The sequence below is a fragment of the Onychomys torridus genome, chromosome 1, assembly GCF_903995425.1.
Source record: "Onychomys torridus chromosome 1, mOncTor1.1, whole genome shotgun sequence".
NCBI classification, from domain to species: Eukaryota; Metazoa; Chordata; class Mammalia; order Rodentia; family Cricetidae; genus Onychomys; species Onychomys torridus.
In genome coordinates this window covers 118850368-118877755 of record NC_050443.1, presented here as the reverse complement: position 1 = coordinate 118877755, position 27388 = coordinate 118850368, and the positions used below count along the sequence as shown (strand labels likewise).

Genomic DNA, 27388 nt, shown 5'->3' with positions numbered 1-27388 from the left:
AGCAGGAAGACTGGTAAGAATCTGAGGCCAGTCTGGGCTGTATATGGAGTTCTGTGCCAGTCTGAGCTACGCAGCAAAACCCTGTCTCAAGAACCGCAAGAATCAACATGTTGCCTGAGTAGACTGAGAGACAAGACTTGCACATTTGCATGTGTGGGACAACTGAACTTGACAGAAGACAAATGGTTTGTTACTGGGTTCCCAATGGCTGCAACTGTCAAGCTAGCTTCAGCCATCTCCCATAGTCACTCTTCAGTGATCACCAGCCCACCCCGTGAGAGACAATGTGGCAGGCAGGGGCATGTCCTGAGCAGCTATGCCTGCCCATGGAGAGCTGTGTCCCCAGCCCTCAAAGCCCAGTGAGAACTACACACATACCCAACTCCAAAGGGATGGAGTAGCCCTCCCCCGCAAGGCCCCTGGGAGCATGGGGCAGAGAAGGCGGCCAGAGGCTGTGAGCTTTCACCACTTTATTTGTTCTGTTTGCTCAAGAGTACAACTATAAACTCGGGAGCCATGGGGACAACAAACCCTGGCACCTGGGCTACAGGCCCCCAAGTTGGACTCTCTGACTTGATACCCCTCAAGGACCAGTCTGGTGACCTCCCTCCGTGTACACACCCTTCAGCTTAGAGTCCGGATAAAGGAAGGCTCCAGAGGAAATGGCTCAGTACTGACTCCAGACCCACACTTTGTAGACATCTTGGTGTTGTGACATCCTTCACTTCTGCTGCTGCAAGCTGGGTGGGGCCACAGGGTCTCACGGGGCTTCTGCCTACCCCACAGAGGGCAGAGAAAGAGTGCTGAGATGCCTCTCCTGGCCTATGCTGAGACTGAGCACAAGGGAAACCATGGGCCAGGGCCTTGGCTGACCAGGATAGGGCAGGACCCTTGCTCTAGAGCAAGCTCCAGGCTCACTGGTCAGCTCACAGCCCTGGAGAAGTGTCAGGAGCCAACATGTGCACACACCTACCTGCACACAAACATGTACACTCAGGTGCCCCTGGTGGAGTGGGGACGGGGCCCCACCTCCTCTGATGCAGGGAGCATAAGAATGGGAGAAATGGGACAGTCCTATGGCACAGGGCCAGTGAAGAGAGGAGGATCATGAGGCAGCCGAGGCTCCCTCCTTTTCAGCAGGTACACTGTCGTCATTGATGGCCCCTTCTTCCTCTGCAGTCCCAGTCCCCAGCAGGTCATCATCCGGCCCTGGGTGCCCATCCCTATTGTTGACGGCTCTGCCCTGGTGACTCTGCTGCTTCTGTCGCCGGGTCTCCTTGTATCTCATGGTGATGTCCCTGTGGGGCAGCAGGGCCACCTTAGCACCTGTCCTTGCAGCAGCCCCCAGCACATGGCCCATAGACACCTGGATACTTGGCTCCGCAAGAGGTTACACCTGCTACAATTCTAGGGATGGCTGAGTAGAGGTTAAGTTGGAGTGCCAGCTACGGGCAAGGCCGGCTACCTTGACTTCAAGAACCTGGATCTACCAGGCAGAGCCACAGAGACTCAAAGAGAGTACAGGGACCAAGGCAGCTAGAGCCACAAGACAAGGGTGACGAATGGAGCCTTGTCTGTATTCAACCAAAGAGGGGGTCCGACTCCACTCACAGTGAAGCCTGATGGCCTAGGGTCCCATCCCCACTCACCGCAAAAAGAAGCGCCAGACAGTCCATGTAAGCACCAGGATGGAGCCAAGAGTCCAGCACTGGGAGATGTAGAAGGGCAGTGACAGGGTGAGTGTATGCGGGTCATACTTCACCACGATGAGCAGCTCTGTGACTGTGATGGCTGCCACCAGCCAGGCCTGCTGGCCCAGCTTCCTGTGGGGCTTCCTGCAGAGAGGCAGCAGCTGCCTGGCTTGCTCAGCACCCCAAATGCCCTTGGGGCTCCCAGGCTCCTGCCTCCCACCCCCTAGGCCTTATGGGCGGCCCTCACAGTTCATCCATGAAGTCATAGATCTCACGCATGGCCACACCACCCACGTTCACGAAGAAGACCAGCCGCAGGAGGACCAGGTAGTGTTCAGGGGGCATCCATAGCACAAACTTCAGGTAGAATGTGTTCAGCTCTGCTAGCAGGAACTAGGGAAGGGAGAAGGTCAGTTCATCAGTTTGAGAAGTAACCATCGATGGTGTGTGAATACAGTCACCAGGCTGCTGGGACTTACCACCAAGATGATGCCACACACGGCCAGCCAGCGGTGCAGGCTGGAGGCTGGCTTCCACTCAAAGCGTACCCAGCTGTAGGGTGTGAACTGAAAGGCAATCCTCTTCATCTTGCCCCTGGGAAGCAGAAAGCCAGAAGCCTGAGGACAATGGGCAGGTCACGGAGGTACTGCCAGAGCTCAAGAGCCATTGCATACTCCCCTCAGCAGACACAGGCTCCGTCCTGTCCAAAATCCCACAGCTACTCAGGGGCTATTCCCATGCCCGAGGCACACAGACAGGAGGGGAACCTCATTCCTTATTGTCCCCCAGTTTGTTTCTCTTTTGAGGTGCTTGGGCCCAGGGTCTCAATCCTCTTGTCCTCTACCTTTCCGGTGCTGGGACTGTCTTGCCTAGCTCCTCCAGCTTTTTTATTCTTATTTTATTTTTTACCTACCTACCTACCTACCTACCTACCTACCTACCTACCTACCTATCTATCTATCTTTTTGAGGCAGGGTTTCTCTGTTATGTAGTGCAGGCTGTCCTGGAACTTGCTATGTAGACCAGGCTGACCTTAAACTCAGAACTACCTATCTGCCTCTGCCTCCTGAGTGCTGGGATTACAGTCGTGCACCTCACCTTTGTTGTTGAGACGAGGTCTTACTATATAGACTAGGCTGGCTTCCAATTCACAGAATTCTTCCTGCCTTCCTGGGATTCAAGGTATGTGCCACTGTACCTGGCTAACTTTTAGTTTTATTTTTTGAAACTAGGTTTCATGAAGCGAAGGCTAGCCTCAAATTTACTATATACCCAAGGATGACTGTGAACTCCTGATCTGCTTTTACCACCCAAGTGCTGGGATTACAGCGCATTTGGTTTATGTGGTTTTGGGGCTTTGAGTATGGTAGGTAAGCACTCTACTGAGCTGAGCTACATTCTCAGCCCCCACTTTTTCTTGGCTTAGAGACAAAGTCTCACTGGACTGCCTAGACTAGCCTCAAACTTTTGTGCTCAAAGAATTCTCCTGCATCAGCTCCCCGAAGCAGTAAATCTATCAGTGTATGCCACCATTTCTGGTATCATTTCTTTTTTTAAAATCTCCTAAGTAGCAGAGAAACTGGGTATAGAGATACACACTAGTCCTCCCAGGAGTTGGGAGGTGGGGGCAAGAGCCACCCTAGATGACACAGCAAAGCTGTGGCTAACCGGGGCTGTATGAGAGGTGACTGAACATGCCCACGGCCTCTTGAGAGAAGCAGGCCAGGGGCCAGATGGAGGAGTAACAGTTGACTCTCCACCACTCTAATGTCTGGAGGACAAAGACCATCTTGCCTGCCACCCTCCTGAGTAGCAAGGCCTTGTGCGTGGGGGCCCAAAACTCTGTGGTTCCCTCTACAACTCCCAAGATGTACTTGTAGGTTGGAATGTTCCAGAGGCCCTGCCACTTATATGTCTTCAAGGACAGCCACTCGAGGGTCTTCATGCCACAGTAGATGCCCAGCCCGTTGCAGATGAGTACGTCCATGATCCACTGGGTCAGGAAAGGAGAGGTGTTAGCCCCTGGGCCTGAGACGACAGGCCCAGCCCCCCAGGCTGTGCCTTGCCCGCTGCACCCACATGGTCCCACCAGCACTCGCTGAAGTTGGGCAGCTGGTGCTCCAGGCTGTACTCCAGGAACTCGAACATCACGCTGATGATCATGCACATCCACCAGTCACGGATCATGAGTGTCTGTGAGGTGCCAGAAAGCACCCCATCAGGCTTTGCCATTCACCCCCTACATTGTGCCCTTCAAACAAACTACCCATGTTTCTGACTCTGGCCCCCAGCGTGGGGGGTCCCTGGTATGTGTACTAGATGGGCAGCTACCCTTCTAACTTTAAGACTGTTGGTTAACATGGAGGGGCCCAGAGGTTTGGCACTGAGCTCTGCCAGGAGGCCTGGTTCAAGCTGTGTGCTGTTAACTGGTAGGCAGCACTGTTGTGGAGTGCATCAGGAATGCAGGCTGACCTGGGCTCCTGCCTTGCCATCTCCCTCCATCCCCTTCCTAATGGGACAGGGCACAGATCTGAGCAGCAGGGTCAGCACTAACACTTGAGTCCTACTGAGAAACTGAGAAACTTCCAGTACTGTGCACACTCTCCAGGACGGCAGTGCTTCCTGACCAGGGCTCACCCCCCTACCACTCAGGTCAACTGTGGCCCCAAATGGTCTGGAACATGGAGGAAGGGCAACTAGAAAGAACCAGGGTGTCAGGCCAGCTAGGTCACCCTACCTTCAGATACCAGCCAATGAAGTGTGCAGGAACAAAGCCATCCAGCTTGTCCTGTAGGTAACAAGGTTGTGACCCTGAGGCACAGCTCCCACCTCAGGCAGCCCCCCTTCAGGCAGTCTCCTCCCCTGTGGTATCTTGGGCAAGTTTCCAGGGACCATACAACCTCATGCTGTGCAGAGGCCTAGGGTCATCCCCTCCTCCCCACTTCAGGCTGATGCCAAATCAGAGTCTGGCAAGTATGTTATTATGTGGACACCTTCAGATGAGCATGCTGGTAACAGAGAGCAGGATGCCTCTCTGCTGGATCCTCATCTAACATGAACAGGGCCATGGGCCTGGACCCATGTGCAGAGCTATACCACACTGCTCTGAAGGAGCAGTGTGGAAAAGCAGGAGGGTGGGCAGTCCTGCAGGGTACCCTGCCTGATCCTATACAGTGAAGGATAGCCCTGGGGTTACTGAAGTCCTGCCGTGGAGAACACCCTACCCAGATGTTGTGGAAGGGGTCGGTCTTGTTGTCAGCGTCATAGATGAGGCAGTTACCCCCGTAGTCCCTCTCTGGCAACGGGACTCCCAGCCTGGGGTCCACATACTTCAGAAACTGTCGGCCATCCTGGACTGTCTACAAAGCAGAACCGTTAGTGTGGTCAGGCTTAGCAGGGCAGCCCGGATGGAGGGGTCTGTGGTGTGATCTCTGTCTTGGTCAGCATGGCCTTCCACTCCAGCGAGGGCTGGAGACCTGGGGGTGCCTTGAGTCCCAGTGAGCCATCAAGGCACAAATGCCAGCCAACCCCTACACACTTCTCCCAGGGGATACAGGAATAGATCCCTATCCAGAAGAGGCAGGCTACACTGCTGCCTTTCCACAGGCCAGGGCCATGCCAAGGCCACTGCCAGGCACAACCCCCTCTCTCTGGATATGCAGCAGCTGGTAAGAATTCTGTCCTCTCAGTGGAGGAAGCACTTGGGATGCAAAGGAGGGCCTAGAGGAAAGCACAAGCTAGGACAAAAGGAGGCTCAAAGATACAGCCGAGGTCCAGAGGAGGTGGACGTGAAAACATGCCAGATAGGACCAGCTGTGAGTCTAGCCCCTGATGGGAAGATCAGGGTTCACCTGTTCCTGGTGCAGACCCCACAGATGGCCATCTTGCTAAAGCCACGTGTCCTGAAAGCTAGCAAGACTTGAGGAAACGTTGAGGCAAGAATGTTCTTGAAACCACCTTCCAGCTAAGGTCCTGAGGCCTCAAATGAAGTCAGAAAAGGCGAGTTCTGGGCTTGGCAGAAGTTTAGAATCAAGGGGTACCTGTCCCTAGGTACAAAACCCCTGCTGCACCTGATCAACATGCAGAAACCCTCTTACCCCATGGCTCTCTTGTAGAGGGCAGGTGAGCAAACAGGAAGCAGCCAGACTACAGAAGGGCCTTCAAGAGAGCACTAAACTGCTATGATCAGTCATGTGTCACACACAGGCCAACACAAATGGAGCTGCTTTCTGTAGCCACGGGCTGGACACCTGACCAGCAAACCCAGTTCCCAGACTACAGTCTCCTAAGAATCTCCTCCATCCTTCAGGAAAGGAACAGGGCCATGGGAAAAGGCTGAGTCCAGGTCTCAGGTAGGGGGTACATACAATTGGAGCATCCTATGGTATGAGTCAAGAAGGGCTTCAACAAACAAAAAAAAACCCTTAAAGAAGGGAGTGTGTCAAGCAAGATAGAAACTAAATGAGAGCTGCGATGGCCGAAAGCACTTGAGTGAAAAAGTTTGATTACAACCTGAAACAAAGTAACCTGGAGTCACATTGATCCCAACAAAGTATCAGATACTTAAGACATGGTAGAAAAGAGGCAGCTTTTCCTTAAGAGGAATTCCAATAGCACACAGACACACAACTCTGAGGTAGGGGAGCTCAAGTCCTCCCCCCCCCCCCCCCCCCATAGCACACAGAAACTTCCTTCTAGAGAGCAGACAGAAATAGGCAGTAAAAGGGCACCATATGGAGGGACACTGGGAGGTGTTGCATATCCACAATCAAGGCCAGTCTTACCAGGCAGACGTCCCATGAAAGACAGATGACATATACCCTAACCCTGGTCAAATCCTAAGAAACACATCAGACAAATTCTAATTAACTCTGATGCCAAAGCCAGAAAAAACAGTTCCAGGAAATCAAAGACATGTGTCTCTTGAATATATTTGCAAAAATCCTAGGAGGCTGAATCTAGACTACAGACAGGGTCACACACCACCACCGCATCTCGGGAAGTATGGGGTGCACACCTCTGACCAAACACTTGGAAGTAGAAGCCGGAGGCCTACTACTGCAAGCTCAGGGCCAGCCTGGGCTACACAAGTCCCTGTCTCAAAAACAAAGCAGAACAGGACACCCCAATTGAACCACATTTAAAACATTAACCAATATAAGGCCCAGGAGATGGCTCAGAGGTTAAGAGCACTGGCTGCTCTTCCAGAGGCCCTGAGTTCAATTCCCAGCAAGCATATGGTGGCTCACAACCATCTATAATGAGATCTGGTGATGCCCTCTTCTGGCCTGCAGGGATACATGCAGGCATCAGACTCTATAAGTAATAAATAATTTTTAAAAAATTAATCAACATAAATACCATCATCAATAAATGAAAAACTCATTTAATACAGGAAATGCATTTGACAAAATCTAATATCCTAAAATCTAATAATAAAAACAGTCAACCAGCTACAATTGAACTGCTTCCACTTGGTGAAGGCTTCTGGGAAAAGTCAGAGTTCTCAGTATACTCATGACAGCCAGGCTAGATAGCCCTCTAAGATCAAGAACCAGTTAAGGACATCCATGCTTGTACTCACTACATTGCTGGAAGGCCCAGCTAGGGGAGGCAGGCAAGAGTAGGAAACAGAAGGCACCAGACAGCAAAGAAGTGTCACACACATGTCAACACAAATGGAGCTGCTTTCTGTAGCTGAGGGCTGGACACCTGACCAGCAAACCCAGACTGCAGTCTCCTAAGAATTTCCTCCATCCTTCAGGAAAGGAACAGAGCCCTAGGAAGAAGGCAGATGGCAAGAACCAAAAACCAGCAAATCCTACAGAAGTACAGGAGCTAATAAGTTCAGCAAGGCCACAGGGCTCGAATTGACATGAAAATAAACTGTACTTCTACACACTATTAACAAGCAATCCAAAACAAAACTGAGAAAACAATTCCACTTAAGAAAAGCATCAGAATTGAGTAAAATACTTGGGAATAGTTTAACAAAGGAAGTACAAAACTTACAATATGGAAACTATAAAACATAGTAGGAAGAAATTAAGGACCTAAATATGGAATGGAAAGACATCCTGTGTTCATGGATCACAAGACTTAATGACGTAGTGATGGTAATATTCTAAACCGATCAATGCAACCCCTGTCAACATCTCACCTACTAGGGCTGGGTGTGGCTCAATAGTAGAGCACTTGCCTAGCATGCAGGAGGCCTGGGTTCCATCCCCAGCACTGCAAAGAAAGAAAAAGAAATCTCACGGGCTTTTACGTGGCCGGAGAGTGAGCCTATCCCTCATTTGGAAGTGCAGATAGGCCGACACAGGGCAATCTTGAAAGAGAAGAACAGAGTGTGGAAGACTGCATTGCCACCACCGAGGCACCCACCAGCTCTGCAGAGCTGCCAGCTCATGAGAACTACACAGTCCAGAGGAGCCCAGAAGATGTGAACCTAGGTGTGCTGTGGTGTTTCCAAGTGGACCCCTGGATCCTAGGAAAAAGACAAAACCAAGAAATGCCACCGTATACCCATTAGGAAGGATATAATTCCATTCACCAGCAGCAATTACACTCTGAGCACCCACACAACAGAACTGAAAGAAAGGGTACAGAGCAGCTGGAATTCTAAGTCAGTGCTGGTGGGATGCAAGATGGCACAGCCATGCTGGAAAGCAGCCTGGCAGCTCCTCCAACCGCTGAAGGCGCATGTGTGATGTGGCCAGTGAGACCACTAGGGCCTGTCTAGGACAGAAATGGAAATCTGTGTCCATACAAAGCCTGGCAGGAGTGCTGAAAGCAGTTTGATTCATATCAGCTCCAAATGGGAAACCAAATGCCTCTCAGGTCTGCTGAATGGGAAGAATGCCATCCTGAAATGTCTCTCAGCCACAGGAAGAGGCACTGTGCCGATGATACAGCTGGGTGGACCTCAGAGGTATGATAAGCTCACATGGCCCACTAGGTAGCTCCAGTCATGGGCTGCTCTGAGACAGGTCTTGACAGATGGCAGGTGAGTGCAGGGCAGAAGAGACTATCAAGGGATCTGAGTGAGTTTTCTAGAGATAGAACTGTTCTGGGCCCTACTGGGATGTTTGTACATGCACAGGGACTCAGCCCTAAATAACTTCCACAGACGCACAGTAACAAACCCGGCCACTCACCCAGGAAGCTCAGAGTTCAGTGAGTGAACCATCAGTGAACACATAGTGTAACACTCCATCCCCACCCCACCCGCTGGTGAGTTGCCAGCCCTAGCGGCCTTGTGGGTCCCAGGTAGGCCAAAGTTCCTCAGCTACAGGCCAGGGGCAAACCTGCACATTTCCTGTCTTGAAATCTGATGAGCTGTCTTCTCTATGTCTGTCCCTGCTGGTACAGACACGGCAGCAGCCTCTGCGGGCACCTACATAAGACAGTCCTCCATGTGGGCCTCCTGGAGTGAGACAGTTTGTATCTCCCTAAGCTGGTCCTGCCTGGCTTCTTGCCAGGACTCTGGGAACTGACCAGTCAAGGCCTCCTCTACTATCTATTCCTATTTTATCAACCAAGGAAAACTGCTTACCTGGAAGAGGATGAAGATGAGAAACAACTCGTAGACCACACTAACACACAGCCAAAACCGCCAGTAAGCTATAACAAGACAACACAATGTCAGGGGCTCTGCTCTGGGGCTCTAGGCCCCACCCAGCCCCAGGAAGTTCTTGATCACAGACAGTATTTTTCTGGAGGGGGGCAGTGGTCAGGTGTCCTTCTTAGAATTTTTATAAGCAAGGCCTAAATAAATTTACATGGAGATTTTCTCTCTGTAATGTTTCCTCTACTCCAGTCCTGAGGAGTTGGTTGCCTTCCCACAGAGGTACAGAGGCCTATAATGTTGGGTAGAAGAGGTGATGACAGCATCCTGTTCTTTTATCTACTACTCATGTAGCTGACCTGCACCAGGTTCTGCTGGACACCTTTTTCAGGGATGAAAACTTTGTAATTCTAATATTTTCATTTTTTAGTCATGAGTAAGTATAAAGTTTTGGTCTTCTTCATTTAGGAAGGATCCGCAGACTTCTGATATCCAAATACCCTTCACTCCCAACACCACCATGGGACTGAGAAGCCAGGGAGGCATCAGGGTGTGTGACCTATCTATTTGATTGAGAATGACCAACCCGATGGAAACATGGCAGAAAGCTCCTAATGGATTTGCTCATGTTTCTCTGGGATACAGATGGAGGTTAAGCATGTCTTCCCACCTGAAGTGGGGGAAGAGCCTGTGTAAAAACCTTCACCAGCTCTAGAGGTGCAATGGCAGCTGAAGGCGACAGGGTGACCTACATTACTGGAGTTTGTGTAATGGGCAGAGGCCTGGGGGACTTAAAGAAGGGTCAGATACCTAAAGCCACACATTCCAACAGGAATCTTTTTTTTTTTTTTAAGTTTTTCAAGACAAGGTTTTCTCTGTATAACAGCCATGGCTGTCCTGGAACTCACTTTGTAGACCAGGCTGGCCTCAAACTCACAGAGATCTGCCTGCCTCTGTGTCTCGAGTGCTGGGATTAAAGGCGTGCACCACCACCACCCAGTCCAACAGGAACATCTTATGTCATCAATTCTGAGGCTGACATCATCTCTTTGCTATTGCTGTTTCCCGTCTTTCCCATATTCTTTTCAAGGAAGAGCCCAAATCAGAAGCTGAACCACCTGAATCCTTGCCTCCTTTAGGCCCATCCCTAAATATCCAGCTGCCTCTATACAGTCCCTCCCAATCTTCTAATCTCTGGTGGGTTTGATGCCAGTGTCCCCTGTCCACCCAAATATAAAAGCCGAGAGAGAACACAGGCAGTTTAGCAGTGCCAGGGATGACATCTGAACCCTAGCTTTGGACACAGGCACAGATAAAAGAACTAGGAAAGGAGCTAGGGTTGTAGCTCAGTGGTGGCACACTTGTCTCGTAAGCAAGAGGCCCAGGGTTCACCTCCTAGCACACAGACAAAACAAAAACAAACAAAAAAATTGAACCAAGGAGGGAGGCTGTTTCAAAAGAACCAGGACCTATTTCAAGGTGTTCACTTGCAATCACAGCCAATTAAAGTTTCCAAATAAAGCAACTCCCCAGACAGGTCAGATGAAACCTCATTTTGCTGCTCTAATGAGGCCAGGCAAATAATGGTCTCAGCTGAGGCAGCCTGACTGGGCCCTCCTAAGAGCAGACCACGAGGTAGGGTCGAGGGCAGAGCCCTGCAGGAAACCCTCCCTAGAGTGGAACACATTTGAGCTGTCCCTCCCACGGTGCTACTTGTTGATGTCTCACTTAGCTACGTCACATGCCTTTGACTGGTGGCTCTGATGGTTCCATGCTCAGTATATTAACAAAAAATGAGGGGGAGGGGGGAGATGGCTGAGGACAGACTTCCTGCGTAAGTAAGACAAGGAATGGTGAAGAAGCGTGGAGCTTATGCAAAGCAACTACACTGGAGCGAGAGAAGGCAGAGCAGAACTCTCAAAGTAATGCACAGGTGAGCATGCATGTTAAGAGGGAGAGGACTCCTGGGCATGGTAACACAGGTCTTTAATCTCAGCATTCGGGAGACAGACAGATACTGAGATGAAGACCGGACTGGTCTACAGGGTGAGTTCTGGGCAGCCAGCGCTACACAGTGAGACTCTGTCAAAAAAAACAAAAGGGAAAAGAACAGCATCCAAGTACTGGGAACTATCGCAATAGTCACTTGGCTCAGAGTCCAGTGAGAGCCTCCGAAAGCTCTAAACCCTTCCAGACACAATGACTTGAGCTTGCCAACGTAGAGAGCTTGTGTCCCTGGACTAGAGCATCTTAAAGACACTTGCAGTATCCAGCCTGGTCCCATCTGTCATGTTCACTGAGATGCGGCATCATCAAGAGGGAGGACGTATGCCTTCCCGGATGGGCTTACTCTTCTTCCAAACACAGGACAAGCATTTAGCAATCAGTCCTACCCCCTTGTACACATGTAGTTTTATTTTAACGAAGCAATGTGTACAACGTTAACACCTAAAATTGAGCTTCTTTCCTTTCCAGTGAAAACCAAATATACGTGTGTGTAATAATCATAATTAAGTTACAAAACAGAGAATGTCAACTCCAAATAAAATTCTATAGGTTCTGTTGATTTTCCCACTGTGTGGTAGAGCTCAAGTCATCATTAGGAGAGAGACTTATTTCAGAAGTGCCATCTAAAAACATCACAATTAAACATGTCAAAGAAGAGACAAAGCAAACTGGGCACTTTTTAATTATTTTGCTTTTCTGGGGCTCTGCTCCAAACCCTACTGAGGCAAGGCTGGATAGGCTCAGAGGGCATAAGTTCACTAAGACTCTGAGGCAACTCAGTAATGTAGCAGCAATCACAGACCACACAGCCTCCTCAGATCCCTGAAGGGCCCAGCTCAGAGCTTCTTGTTCACAGCTCAGAACTGACTTAGTCTTGGCCGACATGCCCCACCTTGAAGGCTAACAAGCTCAGGGATAATTCCTTATCTCTGCTCCTACAGTGGTTTGCTACACAATCAGGTAAGTACACAGAGACATACGGGCAAAATCCCAAGACTGCCTAATTTACAAAACAATACAAAAACATCAAAAACCCATAATCAATCAAAACCTAGGAACCAGCAGTGTTGTGGCACTCACTTGTGGTCCTAGTTTTCAGGAAGGGAGGCAAGGGAATTCCTTGAAGCCAGAAATTGGAGAATAGCCTGAGTAATAGTGAGACTCTTAAAAATAAGTAAATAAATATACACAACACATCCAAATTTAAGTGTTTATTTTTTAAAATGTCTAAAAAATAGTTTCTGTATTTCCACAGTTTATATACTCCCGCAGTTGAGACAGACAAAGAAACATGTTTTTAAACATACGATGAGACCCTTAAGTCACATCAACCAAGTTGTAGCCTCAGGGGTCTCCTAGTCTGAGCTCTGGCCAACTTAGGAGAAAAGGGGGTGGTGGCCTGTGACCTCCAGCAGAGGTTCACATGGGGCAACTTGATGCCATGGATTTGTGAGAACTTGGAGAAGGGGTGATGGAGACAGTACCCAACAGCTACCCCTAGGTCTCCAGCCCTCCTATGGTCCTAGGGCACCCTGGTCTTGCAGGAAGGAGGTGAGAGTCGTAGAACAGTTGGGGAACAAGTGGAGGACGTATAGTCAGCTACCCCTGCCATGAAGATAGCAGCCACAGGAGGAGCGGGGACAGGACATCCAGCAGCACAGACACAGCAGCTGCTCAGAACAGAAGGGCTACGGAGCACACACGGAGAAAGAAATGGCGAGTTACCTGGATGAGGTCTGGAAAATGGCCCGTCTTTGGCTTGTGTGACTCCAAAACATAAGAAAACCAAAATACTGGCCACAATACCTCTGCAAATAAAGAACAAACAGCCCCTCAGTGTGTGCAAGCTTCTTCCAGGCAGAGGTGGGAGGTAGCAGGGACCCCAGAGGACACCCATGTTAGCCAGTCCCTGGCACACAGGATCAGGTGTGAGCAGTAGCCCACACTCAGTCTGGCAGCTACTCGGCTGATGCACAAAGATTCACTTCCCTCTCAGATGTCCTTGGGTTAGGCTTCTCGTGTCATTTACAGTGACACCACTCATCCACGTGGCACATGATGATTAGCCCTCATAAAGCCCAAATGATGATGGTCTTCACATCGCTGTAGGCTCCTCAGGTGGTGACAGGCTGGTTTTGGTGATCCAGCTGGACGTAAGCAGGACGCTCAGCCTGTCTGAGGACTTCCCTGCTGCTTTCCTCACAGTAAGAACACGGCTGTAGGCTTAGGGAGGAAGGCCCAGGGGTCAAACACCCCTTGGTCACCAACTATAGTCCCACTATCTACCTGATCTGTTTCTTAGGACTCTGATGCTGACCCTGAGCACAGCTATTCTCTACAGAGCAATCCTCCACCCCTTGATGAACTCTGGGGAAGGAGCAGGAAAGGTGCAGGGCTTACAGCTTCCTCAGGTAGAGCCCGTCCACGTGGGATTTTTCTGCATAGCAACTATGCCTCTTGCTCCTGTTTAATGATTTAATCGCTTATCTCACTATGGACTCCTGCATATGAGATTTCATGCTTTGGGTAATATTCCAACATCACTTTACTGATTTTGTTGCTCAGTCTTTTGTTTTCTGCCCCACCCCCCACCCCCATAAGGTTTCTATGTATAGCCCTGGCTGTCCTGGAACTTGTTCTGTAGATCAGGTTGGCTTGAAACTCGGAGAGATCCACCTGCCTCTGTCTCTGCTTCTGAGTGCTGAGACCAAAGATACACCACTACAATTTTTTTTTTTTTAAAAGAAAACATTTTTTTTTTGGGGGGGGGCACACACCTTTAAACCCAGCACTTGATATAGAGGCAAGCAGATCTCTATGAGTTCAAGGGCAGCCTGGTCTACAGAGCTAGTTTCAGGACAGCCACGGCTACACAAAGAAAGAAACCCTGTCTCAAAACCTATTCCCTCTACCCCCACAAAAAGAAAATATTCGAAAATAAACCACATCTACACTGAACATGTATAGACTTTTTCCTTGTCATTGTCCATCATGCACTGAATCAGCTCTGTATGTAGCAGCCACATTTCATATTAGCTAGTATATACAATTTAGAGATGATTTTAGTAAATGGGAGATTTATGTGCTATACACCGAGAGCACTGCATGTAAAGGATTTAAGTGTCCGCACATTTCATTATCTCTGGAGGATCCTAAAACCAACACCCACAGATATCAGGGTAATTGTACATGTGGACATATAGGTTGGTGAAGGTAAGTGCATGCCATTCTCTGAACTCAGAGCCTAAAGCTAGCCTTACTCTAGTGGCAACAAGTACACCCAGCACCAGATCTTGGCTTCTAGTGTTCTGCAGTGAGAGACCCAGACTCCATGGAGTCATTGTAAGGCCAGGACTGCGGCAGAAAAGACCCACAATAGGCCCAGAGGTTCCTGGTGTGTTTGAAACTCAGAAAAGCCTGCAGTGTTCTTAGGTCACTTTACATCAATGGCCTTAGTCAAACTGAGCAGCAAGCAACAAGGTATGGTGGCGCATGCCTTTGATTCCAGCACTTGGAAGACACTCTTGAGTTCAAGACCAGCCTGGTCAAAAGAATGAGTCACAGGACAGCCAAGGCTACACAGAAAAACCCTGTCTCGAAAAATAAAACAAAACAAACAAAATTTATTTTATGTGCATGGGTGTTTGGCCTGCAGGAATGTCTGCACCACATGTATGCAGTGTTTACAGAGTCCAGAAGAAGGACTCAGTCAGAGCTGGGGTTGTGAGCTACCATGTAGATGCAGAAATGAATCTGGGGTTTTGGGAGTAGCTAGTGCTCTTGCCACTTCGCCATCTCTCCAGTCCCCTTTCAAATGTTTTCAAAGTTTGGTTGAAGCCTCAGAGATGAAGCTGGTGGATACGGGAAACTGAAGTATTGTTACAGAGAACATACACTACTTATAACCACCTGTTAGCTCTATTGAGCTAAACTTGAGTTTGTTTCTGACATCTCCCAGTGGGGACAGTTCTGACCTCTGTCCTTGGTGACATAAAAACTCTCCTGGTTTCTGGCATCTGTCACAAAGGCAATCAAAGACACAGCAGCAGCAGCAGCAACTGTACAGGTACTCATAGGCTCAGCTGTCAGCCAGTACATGGGCTCTTGCAGCCTCTGCCTCTGTTCTTAAAGACTTCAGCTCCTGGCACTTCAGGAGTCTCAGTGCATCTACAAATTGATTCTCTTGTCAGTATGCCTTCCTTCTTAGGGTCCTAGTCGCCAAGGCCATCTAAGATCGTTTTCTTGTGTGTGTGTGTGGGGGGGGGGCACTTGGAATGGAACTCAGAGCCTCGACAATGCAACCACATATGCTCTAATGCTCTACCATTGACTTCACCCTTAGAAGCTTGATGCTGGACCACACGTGAGCACAGCGGAGCTGCAGAGATGGCTCAGTGGTTAAGAGCTCTGGATGCTTGCCCAGGACTTCGGTTTGATTTCCAGCACCCACAAGACAGCTTACAACCATCTTTAACTTCAGTTCCAGATCTGTCATGAGCACCAGACACACAAATGGTGCACAGACACAACACACACACACATAAAATTGAGAAAGAGATACTTGTTCCCTAAGCTGCTTTCCAATGTGGACAGGCCACTCTGCATCCCCATTAGTAATGAATGAGCTGCTGTTGTTTCAAATCCTTATCAGTTTTTACATTTCAGTCCTCCTTGCAAATGTGTGGTTTTAAGTCTGAGATGCCCTGTGACGTCAAGTGGTGTACACTTCATATGCTGTTTCCCTCTGCTTCCTCCTTGGTAAGGTATCTGTTCAGGCCTTTCCCCCTCCGAGATTTATTTGGTTTTTCCAAGATAGGATTTCTCCATTTAGCAGCCCTGGCTGTCCTGGAACTCACTTTGTGGACCAGGCTGGCATCAAACTCACAGAGATCCACCTGCCTCTGCCTCACAAGTGCTTTATTTTTATTCCTTTTAATTAAATGTATGTATGTGCACATAAGTGCAGGTGCCAAGAAGTTGTTAGATCTGCTAGAGCTGGAGATGGGTACTGAGAACTGACTTTGGTTCCCCACAAGAACAGAATGCACTCTCAACAGCTGAGCCGACTCTCCAGCCTTCTGTCCAGGTCTTTTTTTTTTCTTCCTGAGACAGGGTTTCTCTGTGTAGCTTTGTGCCCTTCCTGATGTCCAGGTCTTTTACTCAGGTCCTTACCTTACTTTCTAGAGAACAGACTTCTCATGCTGTCCAGGCTGGGTTCAAGCAATCCCTACCTCAGCCTCCAGAGTAGCTGGGAGTACATGTGTATATCAACAGATTTTAATTGTGTTTGCCCCTTTAAAAATGTGGATGGGTTTTTGTTTTGTTTTTGAGAAAAGAAGCAGGTTCTTGCTATGTAGCCCTGACTGGCCTTGAACTTAGGGTTCACCTGCTTCAAACTCCTGAGTTCTGAGATTACAGGTGTGTGCCATTATGCCTGGCCTTTAAATTTGTACAACTTTTCAAATTGTAGATGGAATGGACATTTCACTAACTGAGGTGAGAGAGCCGTAAGTGCCACACGCAGATGATAAATCATGAGCATCTATGTGGCACAGCACAGCAGTCCGACAGTCCACAAAAACACACTTCCACTGTCGTGAAGAAGCTAGACACAGAAGAGTAACACAGCAACTCCACTCCTGGGCCAGCAGCAGGCACACAGGTATATGGACTTCAGCTTACTAAGTTGTAACTTTACTAGAAATGCATTAAATTATAGGCCACAGTGATGGTGCACGCCTTTAATCCCAGCACTCAGGAGGCAGAGGCAAGTAAATCTCTGTGAGTTCGAGCCTAGCCTGGTCTACAAAGCGAGTTCCAGGACAGCCAGGACTGACCGTTACTCAGAGAAACCCTGTCTAAAAAGTTAATTAATAAATATAAATATATAAATATATATGCCAATAAGGTTGATTTAAGGAAAAAAAAAAAAAAAAAAAAACTAAACAGTGGTCTGTGCCTGGAGTCCTGGCTCTTCAGGAGGCTGACATAAAAGGATTACTTGAGCCCTGGATCAAGAACAGACTGGTAGCTGGGCGTGGTAAAGCACACCTTTAATCCCAACACTTGGGAGGCAGAGGTGAGTGGATCTCTGTGAGTTCCAAGTCATCTTGGTCCACATAAATAGTGAATTCCAGGACAGAGCCTTGTCCGGAAAAAAAACAACACACACACACACACACACACACACACATACACACACACACACAATCCAAAAATCAAAAGCCCAGACTGGCAATACAGTGACCACCCCCTCCTCCCACATCTCAAAAACAATGATACACAAGTTGAAATTAAAGACTTCCCAAAAGGGGCTGGAGAGATAGCACAGTACTTAAGAGCATTGGCTACTCTTGTAGAGGACCTGGGTTCAGTTTTTAGCACCTGAATCAGAAGGCTCACTGTAACTGCCTGTAACTCCAGTTACAAAGGATCCAATGCCTCTGATATCTGTGGGCACTTATATGCACACATAACTCACACAGGCACACATATATACACATAAAAAGTTAATTAAATCTTTAGAAAAACTTTAAAAATAGCTGGGCACACACCTTTAATCCCAGCACTTGGAGGCAGAGGCAGGCAGCTTTCTGAGTTTGAGGCTAGCCTGGTCTACAGAGCAAGCTTCAGGACATCTAAGACTACACAGAGAAACCCTATCTTGAGAAACAAAAAAGAAAAATGCTAAAAATAAATGCTGGGAGGGCTGGAGAGATGATTCAGAGGTTAAGAGCACTGACTGCTCTTCCAGAGGTCCTGAGTTCAATTCTCAGCAACCACATGGTGGCTTACAACCATTTGTAATGAGATCTGGTGCCCTCTTCTGGCCTACAGTCATACATGCTGTATATATAATAAATAAAAATCTAAAACAAACAAACAAACAAACAAATGCTGGGGGGGGCTGGAGAGATGGCTTAACCAAGCACTGATTGCTCTTCCAGAAGACCTGGGCTCGATTCCCAGCACCCACATGTCAGTTCACAACTGTCTGTGACTCCAGTTCCAAGGGATCTGACACCCTTCCACAGACATATATGAAGGCAAAAATACCAATACCATATAAAATAAAAATAATTATAAAAAATATATGAATAAATAAATAAATCTTGGGGAGCTGAAGAGATAGCTCAGTGGTTAAGAACATTTGCTGCTCTTACAGAGAACCCAGATTCAGATTCCAGCACCCATAAGGCAACTCACAGCTGTCTATAGCTCCAGGGGATTCGACACTCTCTTCTGGCCTCTGAGAACACTCACCCATCCTAACACATAATTCACATAAATAAAAATATTTGTTTAAATGAAAAATAAGCAAGTCTTGGGGTTGTGTCTCTGAGCAAGCAAGAGTGCTTGCTTGTTATATGTGAGTGTCTGAGTTCCATCCACAACACTGCAAAAATTATAAAATATTTTCTATAAGGCTGGTAAGATGGCTCAGCAGGTAATTGTCACTAAGCCTGACAATTTGAGTTCAATCCCTGGGATCTGCATGCTAGAAGGAGAAAATTAACTCCTATAAGTTGTCCTCTGACACTTGTGCACGTGTGCATTGTATACACTTGAACACACATGTACATATACACAAATGAAACAAATGTAATGAAAAAAGTATTTTTCCACATGAAGGCTACCCTTAGGGCATAAGGCTCCCACAAACTCCCAGGGAGGAGAAAATAGCAGATTCCAGGCTCTATCAAAAGAATTAGAGGCCAGAAAGGTTAGCTTCTCCGTGCTCTTAAAGATGAAAGAGGGAGATAAAGAACATGAGGAATGAGTGTCTAGTGTCCCCTGGAGGAGCAGTGAGGCAGCTCCCTGAGGTCAGTGCTGGAGGAAGAGTGGCCTCACCCACACAGGTCCACAGTGCCACCCTCCTTAAGCTTGGGGCTCTGAGCTCTTGGACTCTCCAGGGTCTAGGTCACCTAGTATTGACAACAGGACCAACATACTGGGTGGACAACAGCTCTGTAACTGCTCTGGCAGGTGCTTGGTGACCATTCCAGAACACCTTTGCATGTTCCTGCTCTTCCTTGAGACAACTCTTTTCCAGTGACCTCAGAGATGGGCATCTTTAGCTAATTTTACTTCTCATATAGAGAAACCTTTTTGGGCATACAGGGTGTGATGCTAAGGATTAAATTCTAGGCCCCTAAGCCATACATTCAGCCCATGGAGAACACCTGAGGTGTAGCTATGTCCCATCTCTTTGAACTTCTTACTAGCCTTTCAGAATGCTACTGACTCTTGTATAATATTAGAGGGACCAGCCTTAATATTCTACATCCCAGGGTTTCAGGAGAGAGGACTACTAACGGCGAGGACTATTTTTGGGAAACAGAATCTCAGCACACCAAGCTCCATAGTCCACTTGCTTTAATTCCTCTGGCATAACACCCTATATACACAGCTTCAGTTCTGTTCTCGTGCCTAGCTCCTTTACTTATCTATTGCTCCCTCTAGGTTCTATCTTCCTTTATCTAGTTCTGTCCCTTCTAGATTCTCATCCATCTATCTTAATTCCTTCATCTAGTTCTGTCCCTTCTAGGTTCTCATCCATCTAGATCTTTCCCCTATCAGCTCCTCTCCCGTCTCCTTCTCTCTCATCTGGCTCTTCCCCACCTGGCTCTTCCTCATCTTCCATCTCGTTCCTCTAGTACTCTCTTCCAGCCCTTCAATCAAGTTCTTCCCCATCTCAGTTTGTTCCTCTCAAGTTCTTACCCATCTAGTTCTTCCATTCTCTTTTCTCTTCTCCGTCCCGTGCCCTAGAAGTCCCAGTATAAAAAAGGGAGGGTCCGAGCTAAATTGTGTAAAGCTATTACTTAATGTCCACCTGACCTAGACGGTGTCTTCTTCTGGAATTTACCTTAAGTCAGGAGACTTGTATGTGGGCTGCTATCACTGTTAGTCCTTGAAAGTTGGGTGCCCACCTGGGCGGTGTCTCCTTGTGGAATTTATATTAAGTCAGGAGACTGGCACTGGGCTGTTATCATTGTTAGTCCTCGGAAGTTGGGCACCCACCTGGGTGGTGCTTCCTGTAGTCCTTGAAAGTGGCTAAGGGAGATATCTGATTCCAGAGGAAGCCTTTCCTGAGGCTGTTCTCCAAATTCCTGGAATGTGTATGTCCAGAGAGTGATCAGTCCACACTGTTAGCCCTTCTTAGGGAAATCAATTGGGAAAACTATGAAGGTACACATGATTTTTATAACAGAAGATAGCTGATATATAACAAGCCAAGTAACACCAAAAATTCCTTGGGATTTGGCTTCCTCTGGAGGAATTCTCTGATCCCTCCAGGTAGTGACTTTGCCATAACCAGCTGAGTTCTTATGATATATTCCTGTGGCCTGCAGCAACTGACCCTCTATGCCCAGGTACACAGAAATGAATTCAGAGAAATCCAGCAGACCCAGACCCAATTTTGTTTTGTTTTGGAGACAGGGCCTCACTATGTAGCAACAGCTGTCCTGGAACTGCTTCCCAGTGCCAGAGAGGTATGTACCACCATGTCCTTTTTGGTTGTTTTTCGAAACAGTCTCATGTAAACCAGTCTGGTCTTGAACTCACCACATAGCTAAGACTGTCCTTGAACTCCTCCTGATCCTTCTGCCTCTGTTTCCCAAGTGCTAGGTTTACATGTATGAGCAATCATACCTAGTTAAGATCAGTTCTATTTGGAAATTCCCTCTGAGCAGATGTGGGCTCAACCAAGAGTATGTGCAGATGGCCCTCTGCCAGGACCAGGACAGGAAGGGCAAAGCAGACCCTACCTCGTGGCCCAGGAAGCACAGGTTCTTCTCTCAGTGTTAGCTCATCTCCGTAAAAGCACGTTGAGCTTACAGGCCTAGCTAGGGACTTAAGAGTGTGATGGAAGCTTTTTCCAAGAAAGTGGGGAGAAACAGGCAGGCCTGCTCAAAGAATGAGCAGCAAGTATCAGTATAGGCCCAGCAGACATGATGGACTAGAGAAAGGCTGGTGGGCCTGGAATCAAGCCATCTCAAGCTCAGAAAAAATGAGGAACCTCCTGAGAGGCTGACTGTGAGTCGGAAGTTACTAAACAGTAAAGAAAACTCACAGAAAATGGGCCAGGAATAGCTGGGAAACCAGCTAGAGAGAAGGTACCTGTATTGCCCAAGAAACGCAGATGGGAGCTGTGGGTCCAGCAGCCTGATGGCAGTGTTTTACCATAAGAGCCCAGCTGTACCCAAGGGCATAAACTCCATTAATTACAAAGGTTCGCTGCTGGTGGCTCTACACCCCAGACAGGCTGGGTATCCTTATTTCCTAGAGTTTTCCACATTGATGGTGAGCTGTTTGGTGTGATGTCACTCTCACAAGACCCACAGAGATTGGGGAGGAGGGAATGACTACATCCACATGTTCACACCATACTCACTATTACCCCATTCAATTCTTATAGTAAATACTAAGACTTCCATTTTCCAAAAACAAAATTTTGGCCTACAAGAGTCAGGACCATGGAGGTTCCAAAAGTGTGGAGGACAAGCAACTAAGGTGGTACTGATACTTTAAGAGACCTCTGACATCTGCCTGTGCCTCTGCCCCACTGAATCCTGTCTCCTCTCTAGCCCTCCCAGAGCGAGAAGGACCTGCCTTGCCAGGCAGCATTCCAGGCAGATCTGCAGGCTGGAGAATTAGAGGAGCAACAGGGAAGCCTGTCAGTACTCTGTATGCTGGGGACTGGCCTCAGACAGTGCTTGTGACCTGCTGCTCCGGAGAACGTGGGGAAGCAAGGTCACAGGTGGTCATCGAATGGCTACCTGACCTCCTCTTATGCACTTTGTTTAAATATTTAGAAAGTGCTGGCATCAACACCACCACAGAAGCACACCAACTAGGGGGATTACCCTGAAGGCTGCTGCAAAACATCCCTATTACATAAAGGTGATGTGTACCCAGGGTCCTGGGCAAGAACTACTACACAGTTCCAAGGGAAGGTGCAGAAGCTAGTCACTTTGATGTACAAGGAGAACTTGGATCCTGGGCTGGCCAGAGCACCAGAGAACACCACACCCTCCGCACATAAGCAATTACCTCTTAGTGTTATAGGCTGTATCCTGAGGTGTTTCTTCCAGGAGAGTCACATAGCCCAGTGCACAGGTGAGGATGAACAGCACAGTTAAGGTGTGGGCACGCCTGAATCCAAAACACACAGGTAGTGTCAGAGCAGAGAGAGGGTTACCAAGTACTCATGATACCTACTCACCCAGGACAGGAGAGGGTCTGACCTGCACTCCTGAGCTGACTGACCAGTCCCATGGGTACCAGGGGGTTGGAATGTACTGCCTATAGCACAGGTAGACAGGCTCATGTAACAAACACAAGTTAAACATGGAAGGCTTTCCCCATTTTCCCGCTAGTACTGAGGAGTGAGCCTATGGCCTTACATGTGCCAGACAAGTACTCTGCCACTCAGGTATCACCCAGCTCTTTTCCACAGAGCTTAATAAGTTACTTCAGCTCCTTGGTTACTTTACTGTTTTTGTTTTTGTTGTTGCTGTTGTTTGTTTTTTTGTTTTGTTTTTGGTTTTTCGAGACAGGGTTTCTCTGTGTAGTTTTGCGCCTTTCCTGGAACTCACTTGGTAGCCCAAGCTGGCCTTGAACTCACAGAGATCTGCCTAGTTCTGCCTCTTGAGTGCTGGGATTAAAGGCATGTGCCACCACCGCCCGGCTTACTGTTATTTTTTACTAGTACACTGATCTTCTCATAGTTTTTGAAGTAGCCAGTAAGCTGAGGATTCCTTGACTTTTTCTTTTTGGTTTTTCAAGACAGGGTTTCTCTGTGTAGCTTTGGCTGTCCTGGAACTTACTCTGTAGACCAGGCTGGCCTCCAACTCACAGAGATCCACCTGCCTCTGCCTCCCAAGTGCTGGGATTAAAAGTGTGGGCCACCACCGCCTGGCCGGGAGTACTATTTCTAACTTCTCTTAAATATACCAGGAATATCTGAAAAAGAAGTAACACCTTTCCCCTGAGGTAACTGTTTGCCTATTGTTCACATAGTTACCAAGTACCTGGCCTCCCCTCACCTGGGAAAAGTGAAGCAGCAGGATGGGGGATCCAGAGGCAGCGCATCAGCCAGACAAACTCACAGCAGGTAAGACTTCAGAATGTATCTCTACCTTGCTGCACCCTGTCTAATTCACTGCATGCACGCACACACGCACGCAAGCACACTCATGTGTGCTCAACAGATTCCAAAGGCAGGTCATCTTTCCCCTTGCAGAATGTCAGCTTTGTGCAATGGTGCTCTTTCTCCTTCTAGTGTGGGCAGACACTGGGATGGTCTGGGTCCCATGACTAGGCCTAGGATGAGAGCTGACCTATGTAAATCTTGGGACTTCAGTCACTGCATGGGGCAAGCACAAGGACAAACTGGTTCCTTGCTGTGAGTGGAAAATACCCAGTTGTTGTTCCTCCCTAGAGATGACCATGCTCCTCATGCTGAGTGGGTAGGAAGGCAGCCCTGCCAGAATCAACCAGGGAAACATGAGGGTGTTGCCAAGAAAGGGAGAGGGCTTGCCCCTGGTCTGCAAGAGGCTCCGAGCCTGTTACACTGGCCTTCCTGGCCTGCTGATCAGTTAAACAGGTATGAGTTGTCAAATCATGTTTGCTAGATGTGGGCAAACCTCAGCAAACCCTAGTCCACAGTGATTATCTACACACACCCGAAGCTGCAGAAATACAGAACTACCGAGGATACACTGGTGATATCTGTCTCAGCTCACTTAGAAGGCTCACCAGAGCTCTAAGATTCAAGCATAGACTACCAATTCTCAAACTGTCACAGATTCCATGCTGGTGGGAGTAGGTTAGAAAGTGATAATGGGGGTCTGGAGAGATGGCCCTGAGGTTAAGAACACTGGCTGTACTGGGCAGTAGTGGCGCACGCCTTTAATCCCAGCACTCAGGAGGCACAGGCAGATGGATCTCAGTGAGTTCAAGGCCAGTCTGGTCTACAAAGTGAGTTCTAGGACAGCCAGGACTGTTACACAGAGAAACCCTGTCTCAACAAACAAACAAACAAACAAACAAACAAACAAACACACCAGCCGCTCTTCCAGAGGATCCAGATTGGATCCCTGACACCCATACTCATCAGTCTGGAACTATTAATCCCAAGGACTAACTATTAGATCCCACGCTCTCTTCTGGCTTCCAGGGGCACTTTGCACATGCACGCACACACGCACACAGTACACATCAGGCAGAACATCAGAACAGACAAAATACAATTTTAAGTAAAGTTCCAGGACTGTGCTAGAGTCTGAGCTCTTGTGTAGTTTCCTGACATATCCCCTAAGACAGTAATGGCACTCAGTAGAGGTCTCCAAAATATACACTGAAAAATGACTGGATGAATAAATGAATATAAAACAAGAAAGGCAAGGCAGCTGCCCACTCCAGGACTTTCTCTTCAGTGGCCATCAACTGTTTTGGGGGAGGGTGGTGCCTCCCTCCTGCCAAAGAGGCATGGTGAGGGCTACCTGACAGAGAATGATGTTGAAATATCCACTTGGGTGATGTATTGTCCATCATGAATAGAAGGCCAATTAGAGCCCTTTATTTAAGCAGGGGACCAAAAGTAGGCTCCTGCCACAAAGAACTCTTGGCCCTGAAGGTAAGAGAGTTTATAAAAACAAAACCCAGGTGTGGGCCAAGGATTTTACAAGAATAATTTCCCTGCAAGGGAAGAGGAATCCTTTGTCCTGTCAGGATGTGATAGAGCTAGTGTGGGGTCAGTTATGGGATTAGAAACCATGTGTCCTGTCAAGCAGGATGAGGTATGGGGTTAGTCCTGAGGTCAGTTCTGGGGTCAGGACAGCCTGACTTCTGGGTCATTTCAATGTCCAAAGGACCTCAAAGGTCAGAGAAGTCCATCGGGCACTAGCTCTGGCCCCATACTCACAACTTCAGCTGCTCCATGCTTTCTCTCCCCCAGCCCCCACCCTGGGTTTCACTATGTAGTTCTGGCTGTCCCAGAACTCATTGTGTAGCCCAGGCTGGCCTCAAACTCACAGAGATCCACCTGCGTCTGCCTCCTCAGTGTTGGGATTGCTTCTTTCCCTTCTAATGTTTTCACAGTCACCAGAGGGCATCATATGGAAAAGAAGTACTGGTTGGACCCCCTTGCAGAAGCTGTCCATAACCCTGAGAAAGTGTTAATAACATAAGATGCAAAGCTATCTCCTACACCCACCCACCTTCCTGCTACTTCAATATCTCACTAGAGCCTCAGCTACCACTCCCTCTTGCAAGCCAGAGATACAAGCCAGAGTCCCTCAGAGAATCCTATCTGTGGAATGGCACCTTCTGAATTATCCAATCACTTTCAGCCAGGCTTCTCTCCCTCTGATTAAATGTGCTCTCAGCACTGCCTACTACTGTTCTCTCAAAGCTACTTCCACTTAGCATCCCCAGTGGGTATGCATCTGTCTCCCCGAACATGGGTCCCACTTATCTACAGGACCCACCCTGGGACTCCAGTATTGCATAGGTGGGTAGAAACTCAGCCATCTGAAGTAAAGGCCGGTAAAGCTTCTGAACAATGACGGTGCACGCCTTTAATCCCAGCACTCAGGAGGAAGAGGCAGGCAGATCTCTATGAGTTCGAGGTCAGCCTGATCTACCGAGTTCTCACAGCAAGAACTATCACACAGAAAAACCCTGTCTCGAAACACACACACACACACACACACACACACACACACACACACACACGGCAAAACAGTCCTCTCATGAAGCATGCTCTCTGGTTTATGAGTTTTGTCATTTCTCACAAATGAGGAAAGGTAAAGGGTTAGCCCAAGGTCATAGGATCACACATTTGGCTGGTCAGCCAGGGCGGTGACATGGCCCTTTAAAGGAGCAAAGCACCTCCAATTCCTAGCACTCACTCCACTAAAGGCAGAGGAGGCAGCCCAACTCCAAAACTTGTCAGGGGCTGAGCTGTGTAGGCCAGAGTCACTGAAAAAGGTAGCAATGAGCAAAACCTAGCACACAGGCATGCCATACCCATCAGGCCAGTTTAAGGCAATGCCACCGGGGAGGAGCAGGGGACGCCAACTGTCCAACGAAGGGGAAGCCTGCATGTTACTAATGTGTGGTGGCAAGGCCTTCCAGAGCTCATTCCGGGGCTCCCCCGACCCGAAAAACACTCGCCATCTCACACGCAGACGACCACGGGGGCGGGAGGGGGGTGTTCCATCGGCCTGCGGGCCTCTGAGCACCGGTGCGCCGCTCCCCCGACTGATCCTGGCCTTGATGGTCCCCGACTCCAACCCAAACCGCCTGTCCCAAGCCCGGACCCGGACGCGGGGAGCCCCTCACCAAAAGAAGGTGTTGGTGCCATCGTCGTAGACCTCGGACTCGGTGCTGCGGCGGCCCTCGAGCAGCGGAGACCCGGACTCCGAGCCTCCGGAGACTCTGCGCTCACCCTTCCGCATGGCGCCCGGCCTGCGCAGCCCGCCAGGCTGCGGGCGCGGGCAGGGGTCGCGCTGCCGCCCGGCGGGGTCTCCGCGGGAGTGGGGCGGGGCCGTGAAGCATTGTGGGACGCGTAGTGCGCGCCGAGCCGCAGGGCATGCTGGGCGCTGGCGGCCCGGGTCCTGAGCAGCTACCCAGGGAGGGACGCGGTCCGGTTGCTAGGAGACCGGCCGCGTGCTCCGCCTCGCTGGGAGACAGTTCTAGCGTGTGGCAGTGCTTGGTGTTGACAGAGTTCCGAAGACAGGTGTCTGGGGACGCAAAGAGAGAACCAGCTTAAGCTGTTGTGGTGGCCCAAGCAAACGAACTAAGCACTGGAGAGGCTGAGGCAGGATGATTGCACCCTGGGTTACATAGACAAACCTTGTTTTAAGAAGGGGGTGGGTGTCCTGGAGAGATGGCTTAGCAGTTAAGAACACTGGCTGCACTTTTAGACGACCGGGACAGTTCACACCCACGTGGCAGCTCACAATCTATTGTAACTTCAATTCCAGCAAACCCAACGCCCTCTTCTGACCTCGCATGCACTGCACACTGGTAGTGCAGACAAAACACCTGTACACATTTTTTAAAAATTAAAATTTTAGCCAGACGTGGTGGCAAATGGCTGTAATCCCAG

General features: G+C 48.8%; 2 protein-coding genes across 2 annotated transcripts in view; one reads left to right on the top strand and one right to left on the bottom strand.

Annotated features, from left to right (window-relative positions):
• Nucleotides 1-453: 453 nt before the first annotated feature.
• Nucleotides 454-26866, bottom strand: Ptdss2 (phosphatidylserine synthase 2). Its single transcript, XM_036198773.1, has 12 exons — nucleotides 26620-26866; nucleotides 22324-22425; nucleotides 12994-13076; nucleotides 9250-9317; nucleotides 4916-5050; nucleotides 4429-4479; nucleotides 3771-3884; nucleotides 3566-3684; nucleotides 2171-2285; nucleotides 1939-2084; nucleotides 1650-1835; nucleotides 454-1298 (listed from the first exon to the last, which is right to left on the bottom strand). The coding sequence occupies exons 1-12, from the start codon at nucleotides 26733-26735 to the stop codon at nucleotides 1106-1108; spliced, it is 1428 nt and encodes a 475-aa protein (XP_036054666.1). The 5' UTR covers nucleotides 26736-26866; the 3' UTR covers nucleotides 454-1105.
• The window catches only part of Ano9 (anoctamin 9), a 30468-nt gene continuing 29813 nt past the window's right edge, over nucleotides 26734-27388 (top strand). The window contains exon 1 of the mRNA XM_036177736.1: nucleotides 26734-26862. Coding sequence (XP_036033629.1) covers nucleotides 26734-26862 — 129 coding nt within the window. The remainder of the gene's footprint in view (nucleotides 26863-27388) is intronic.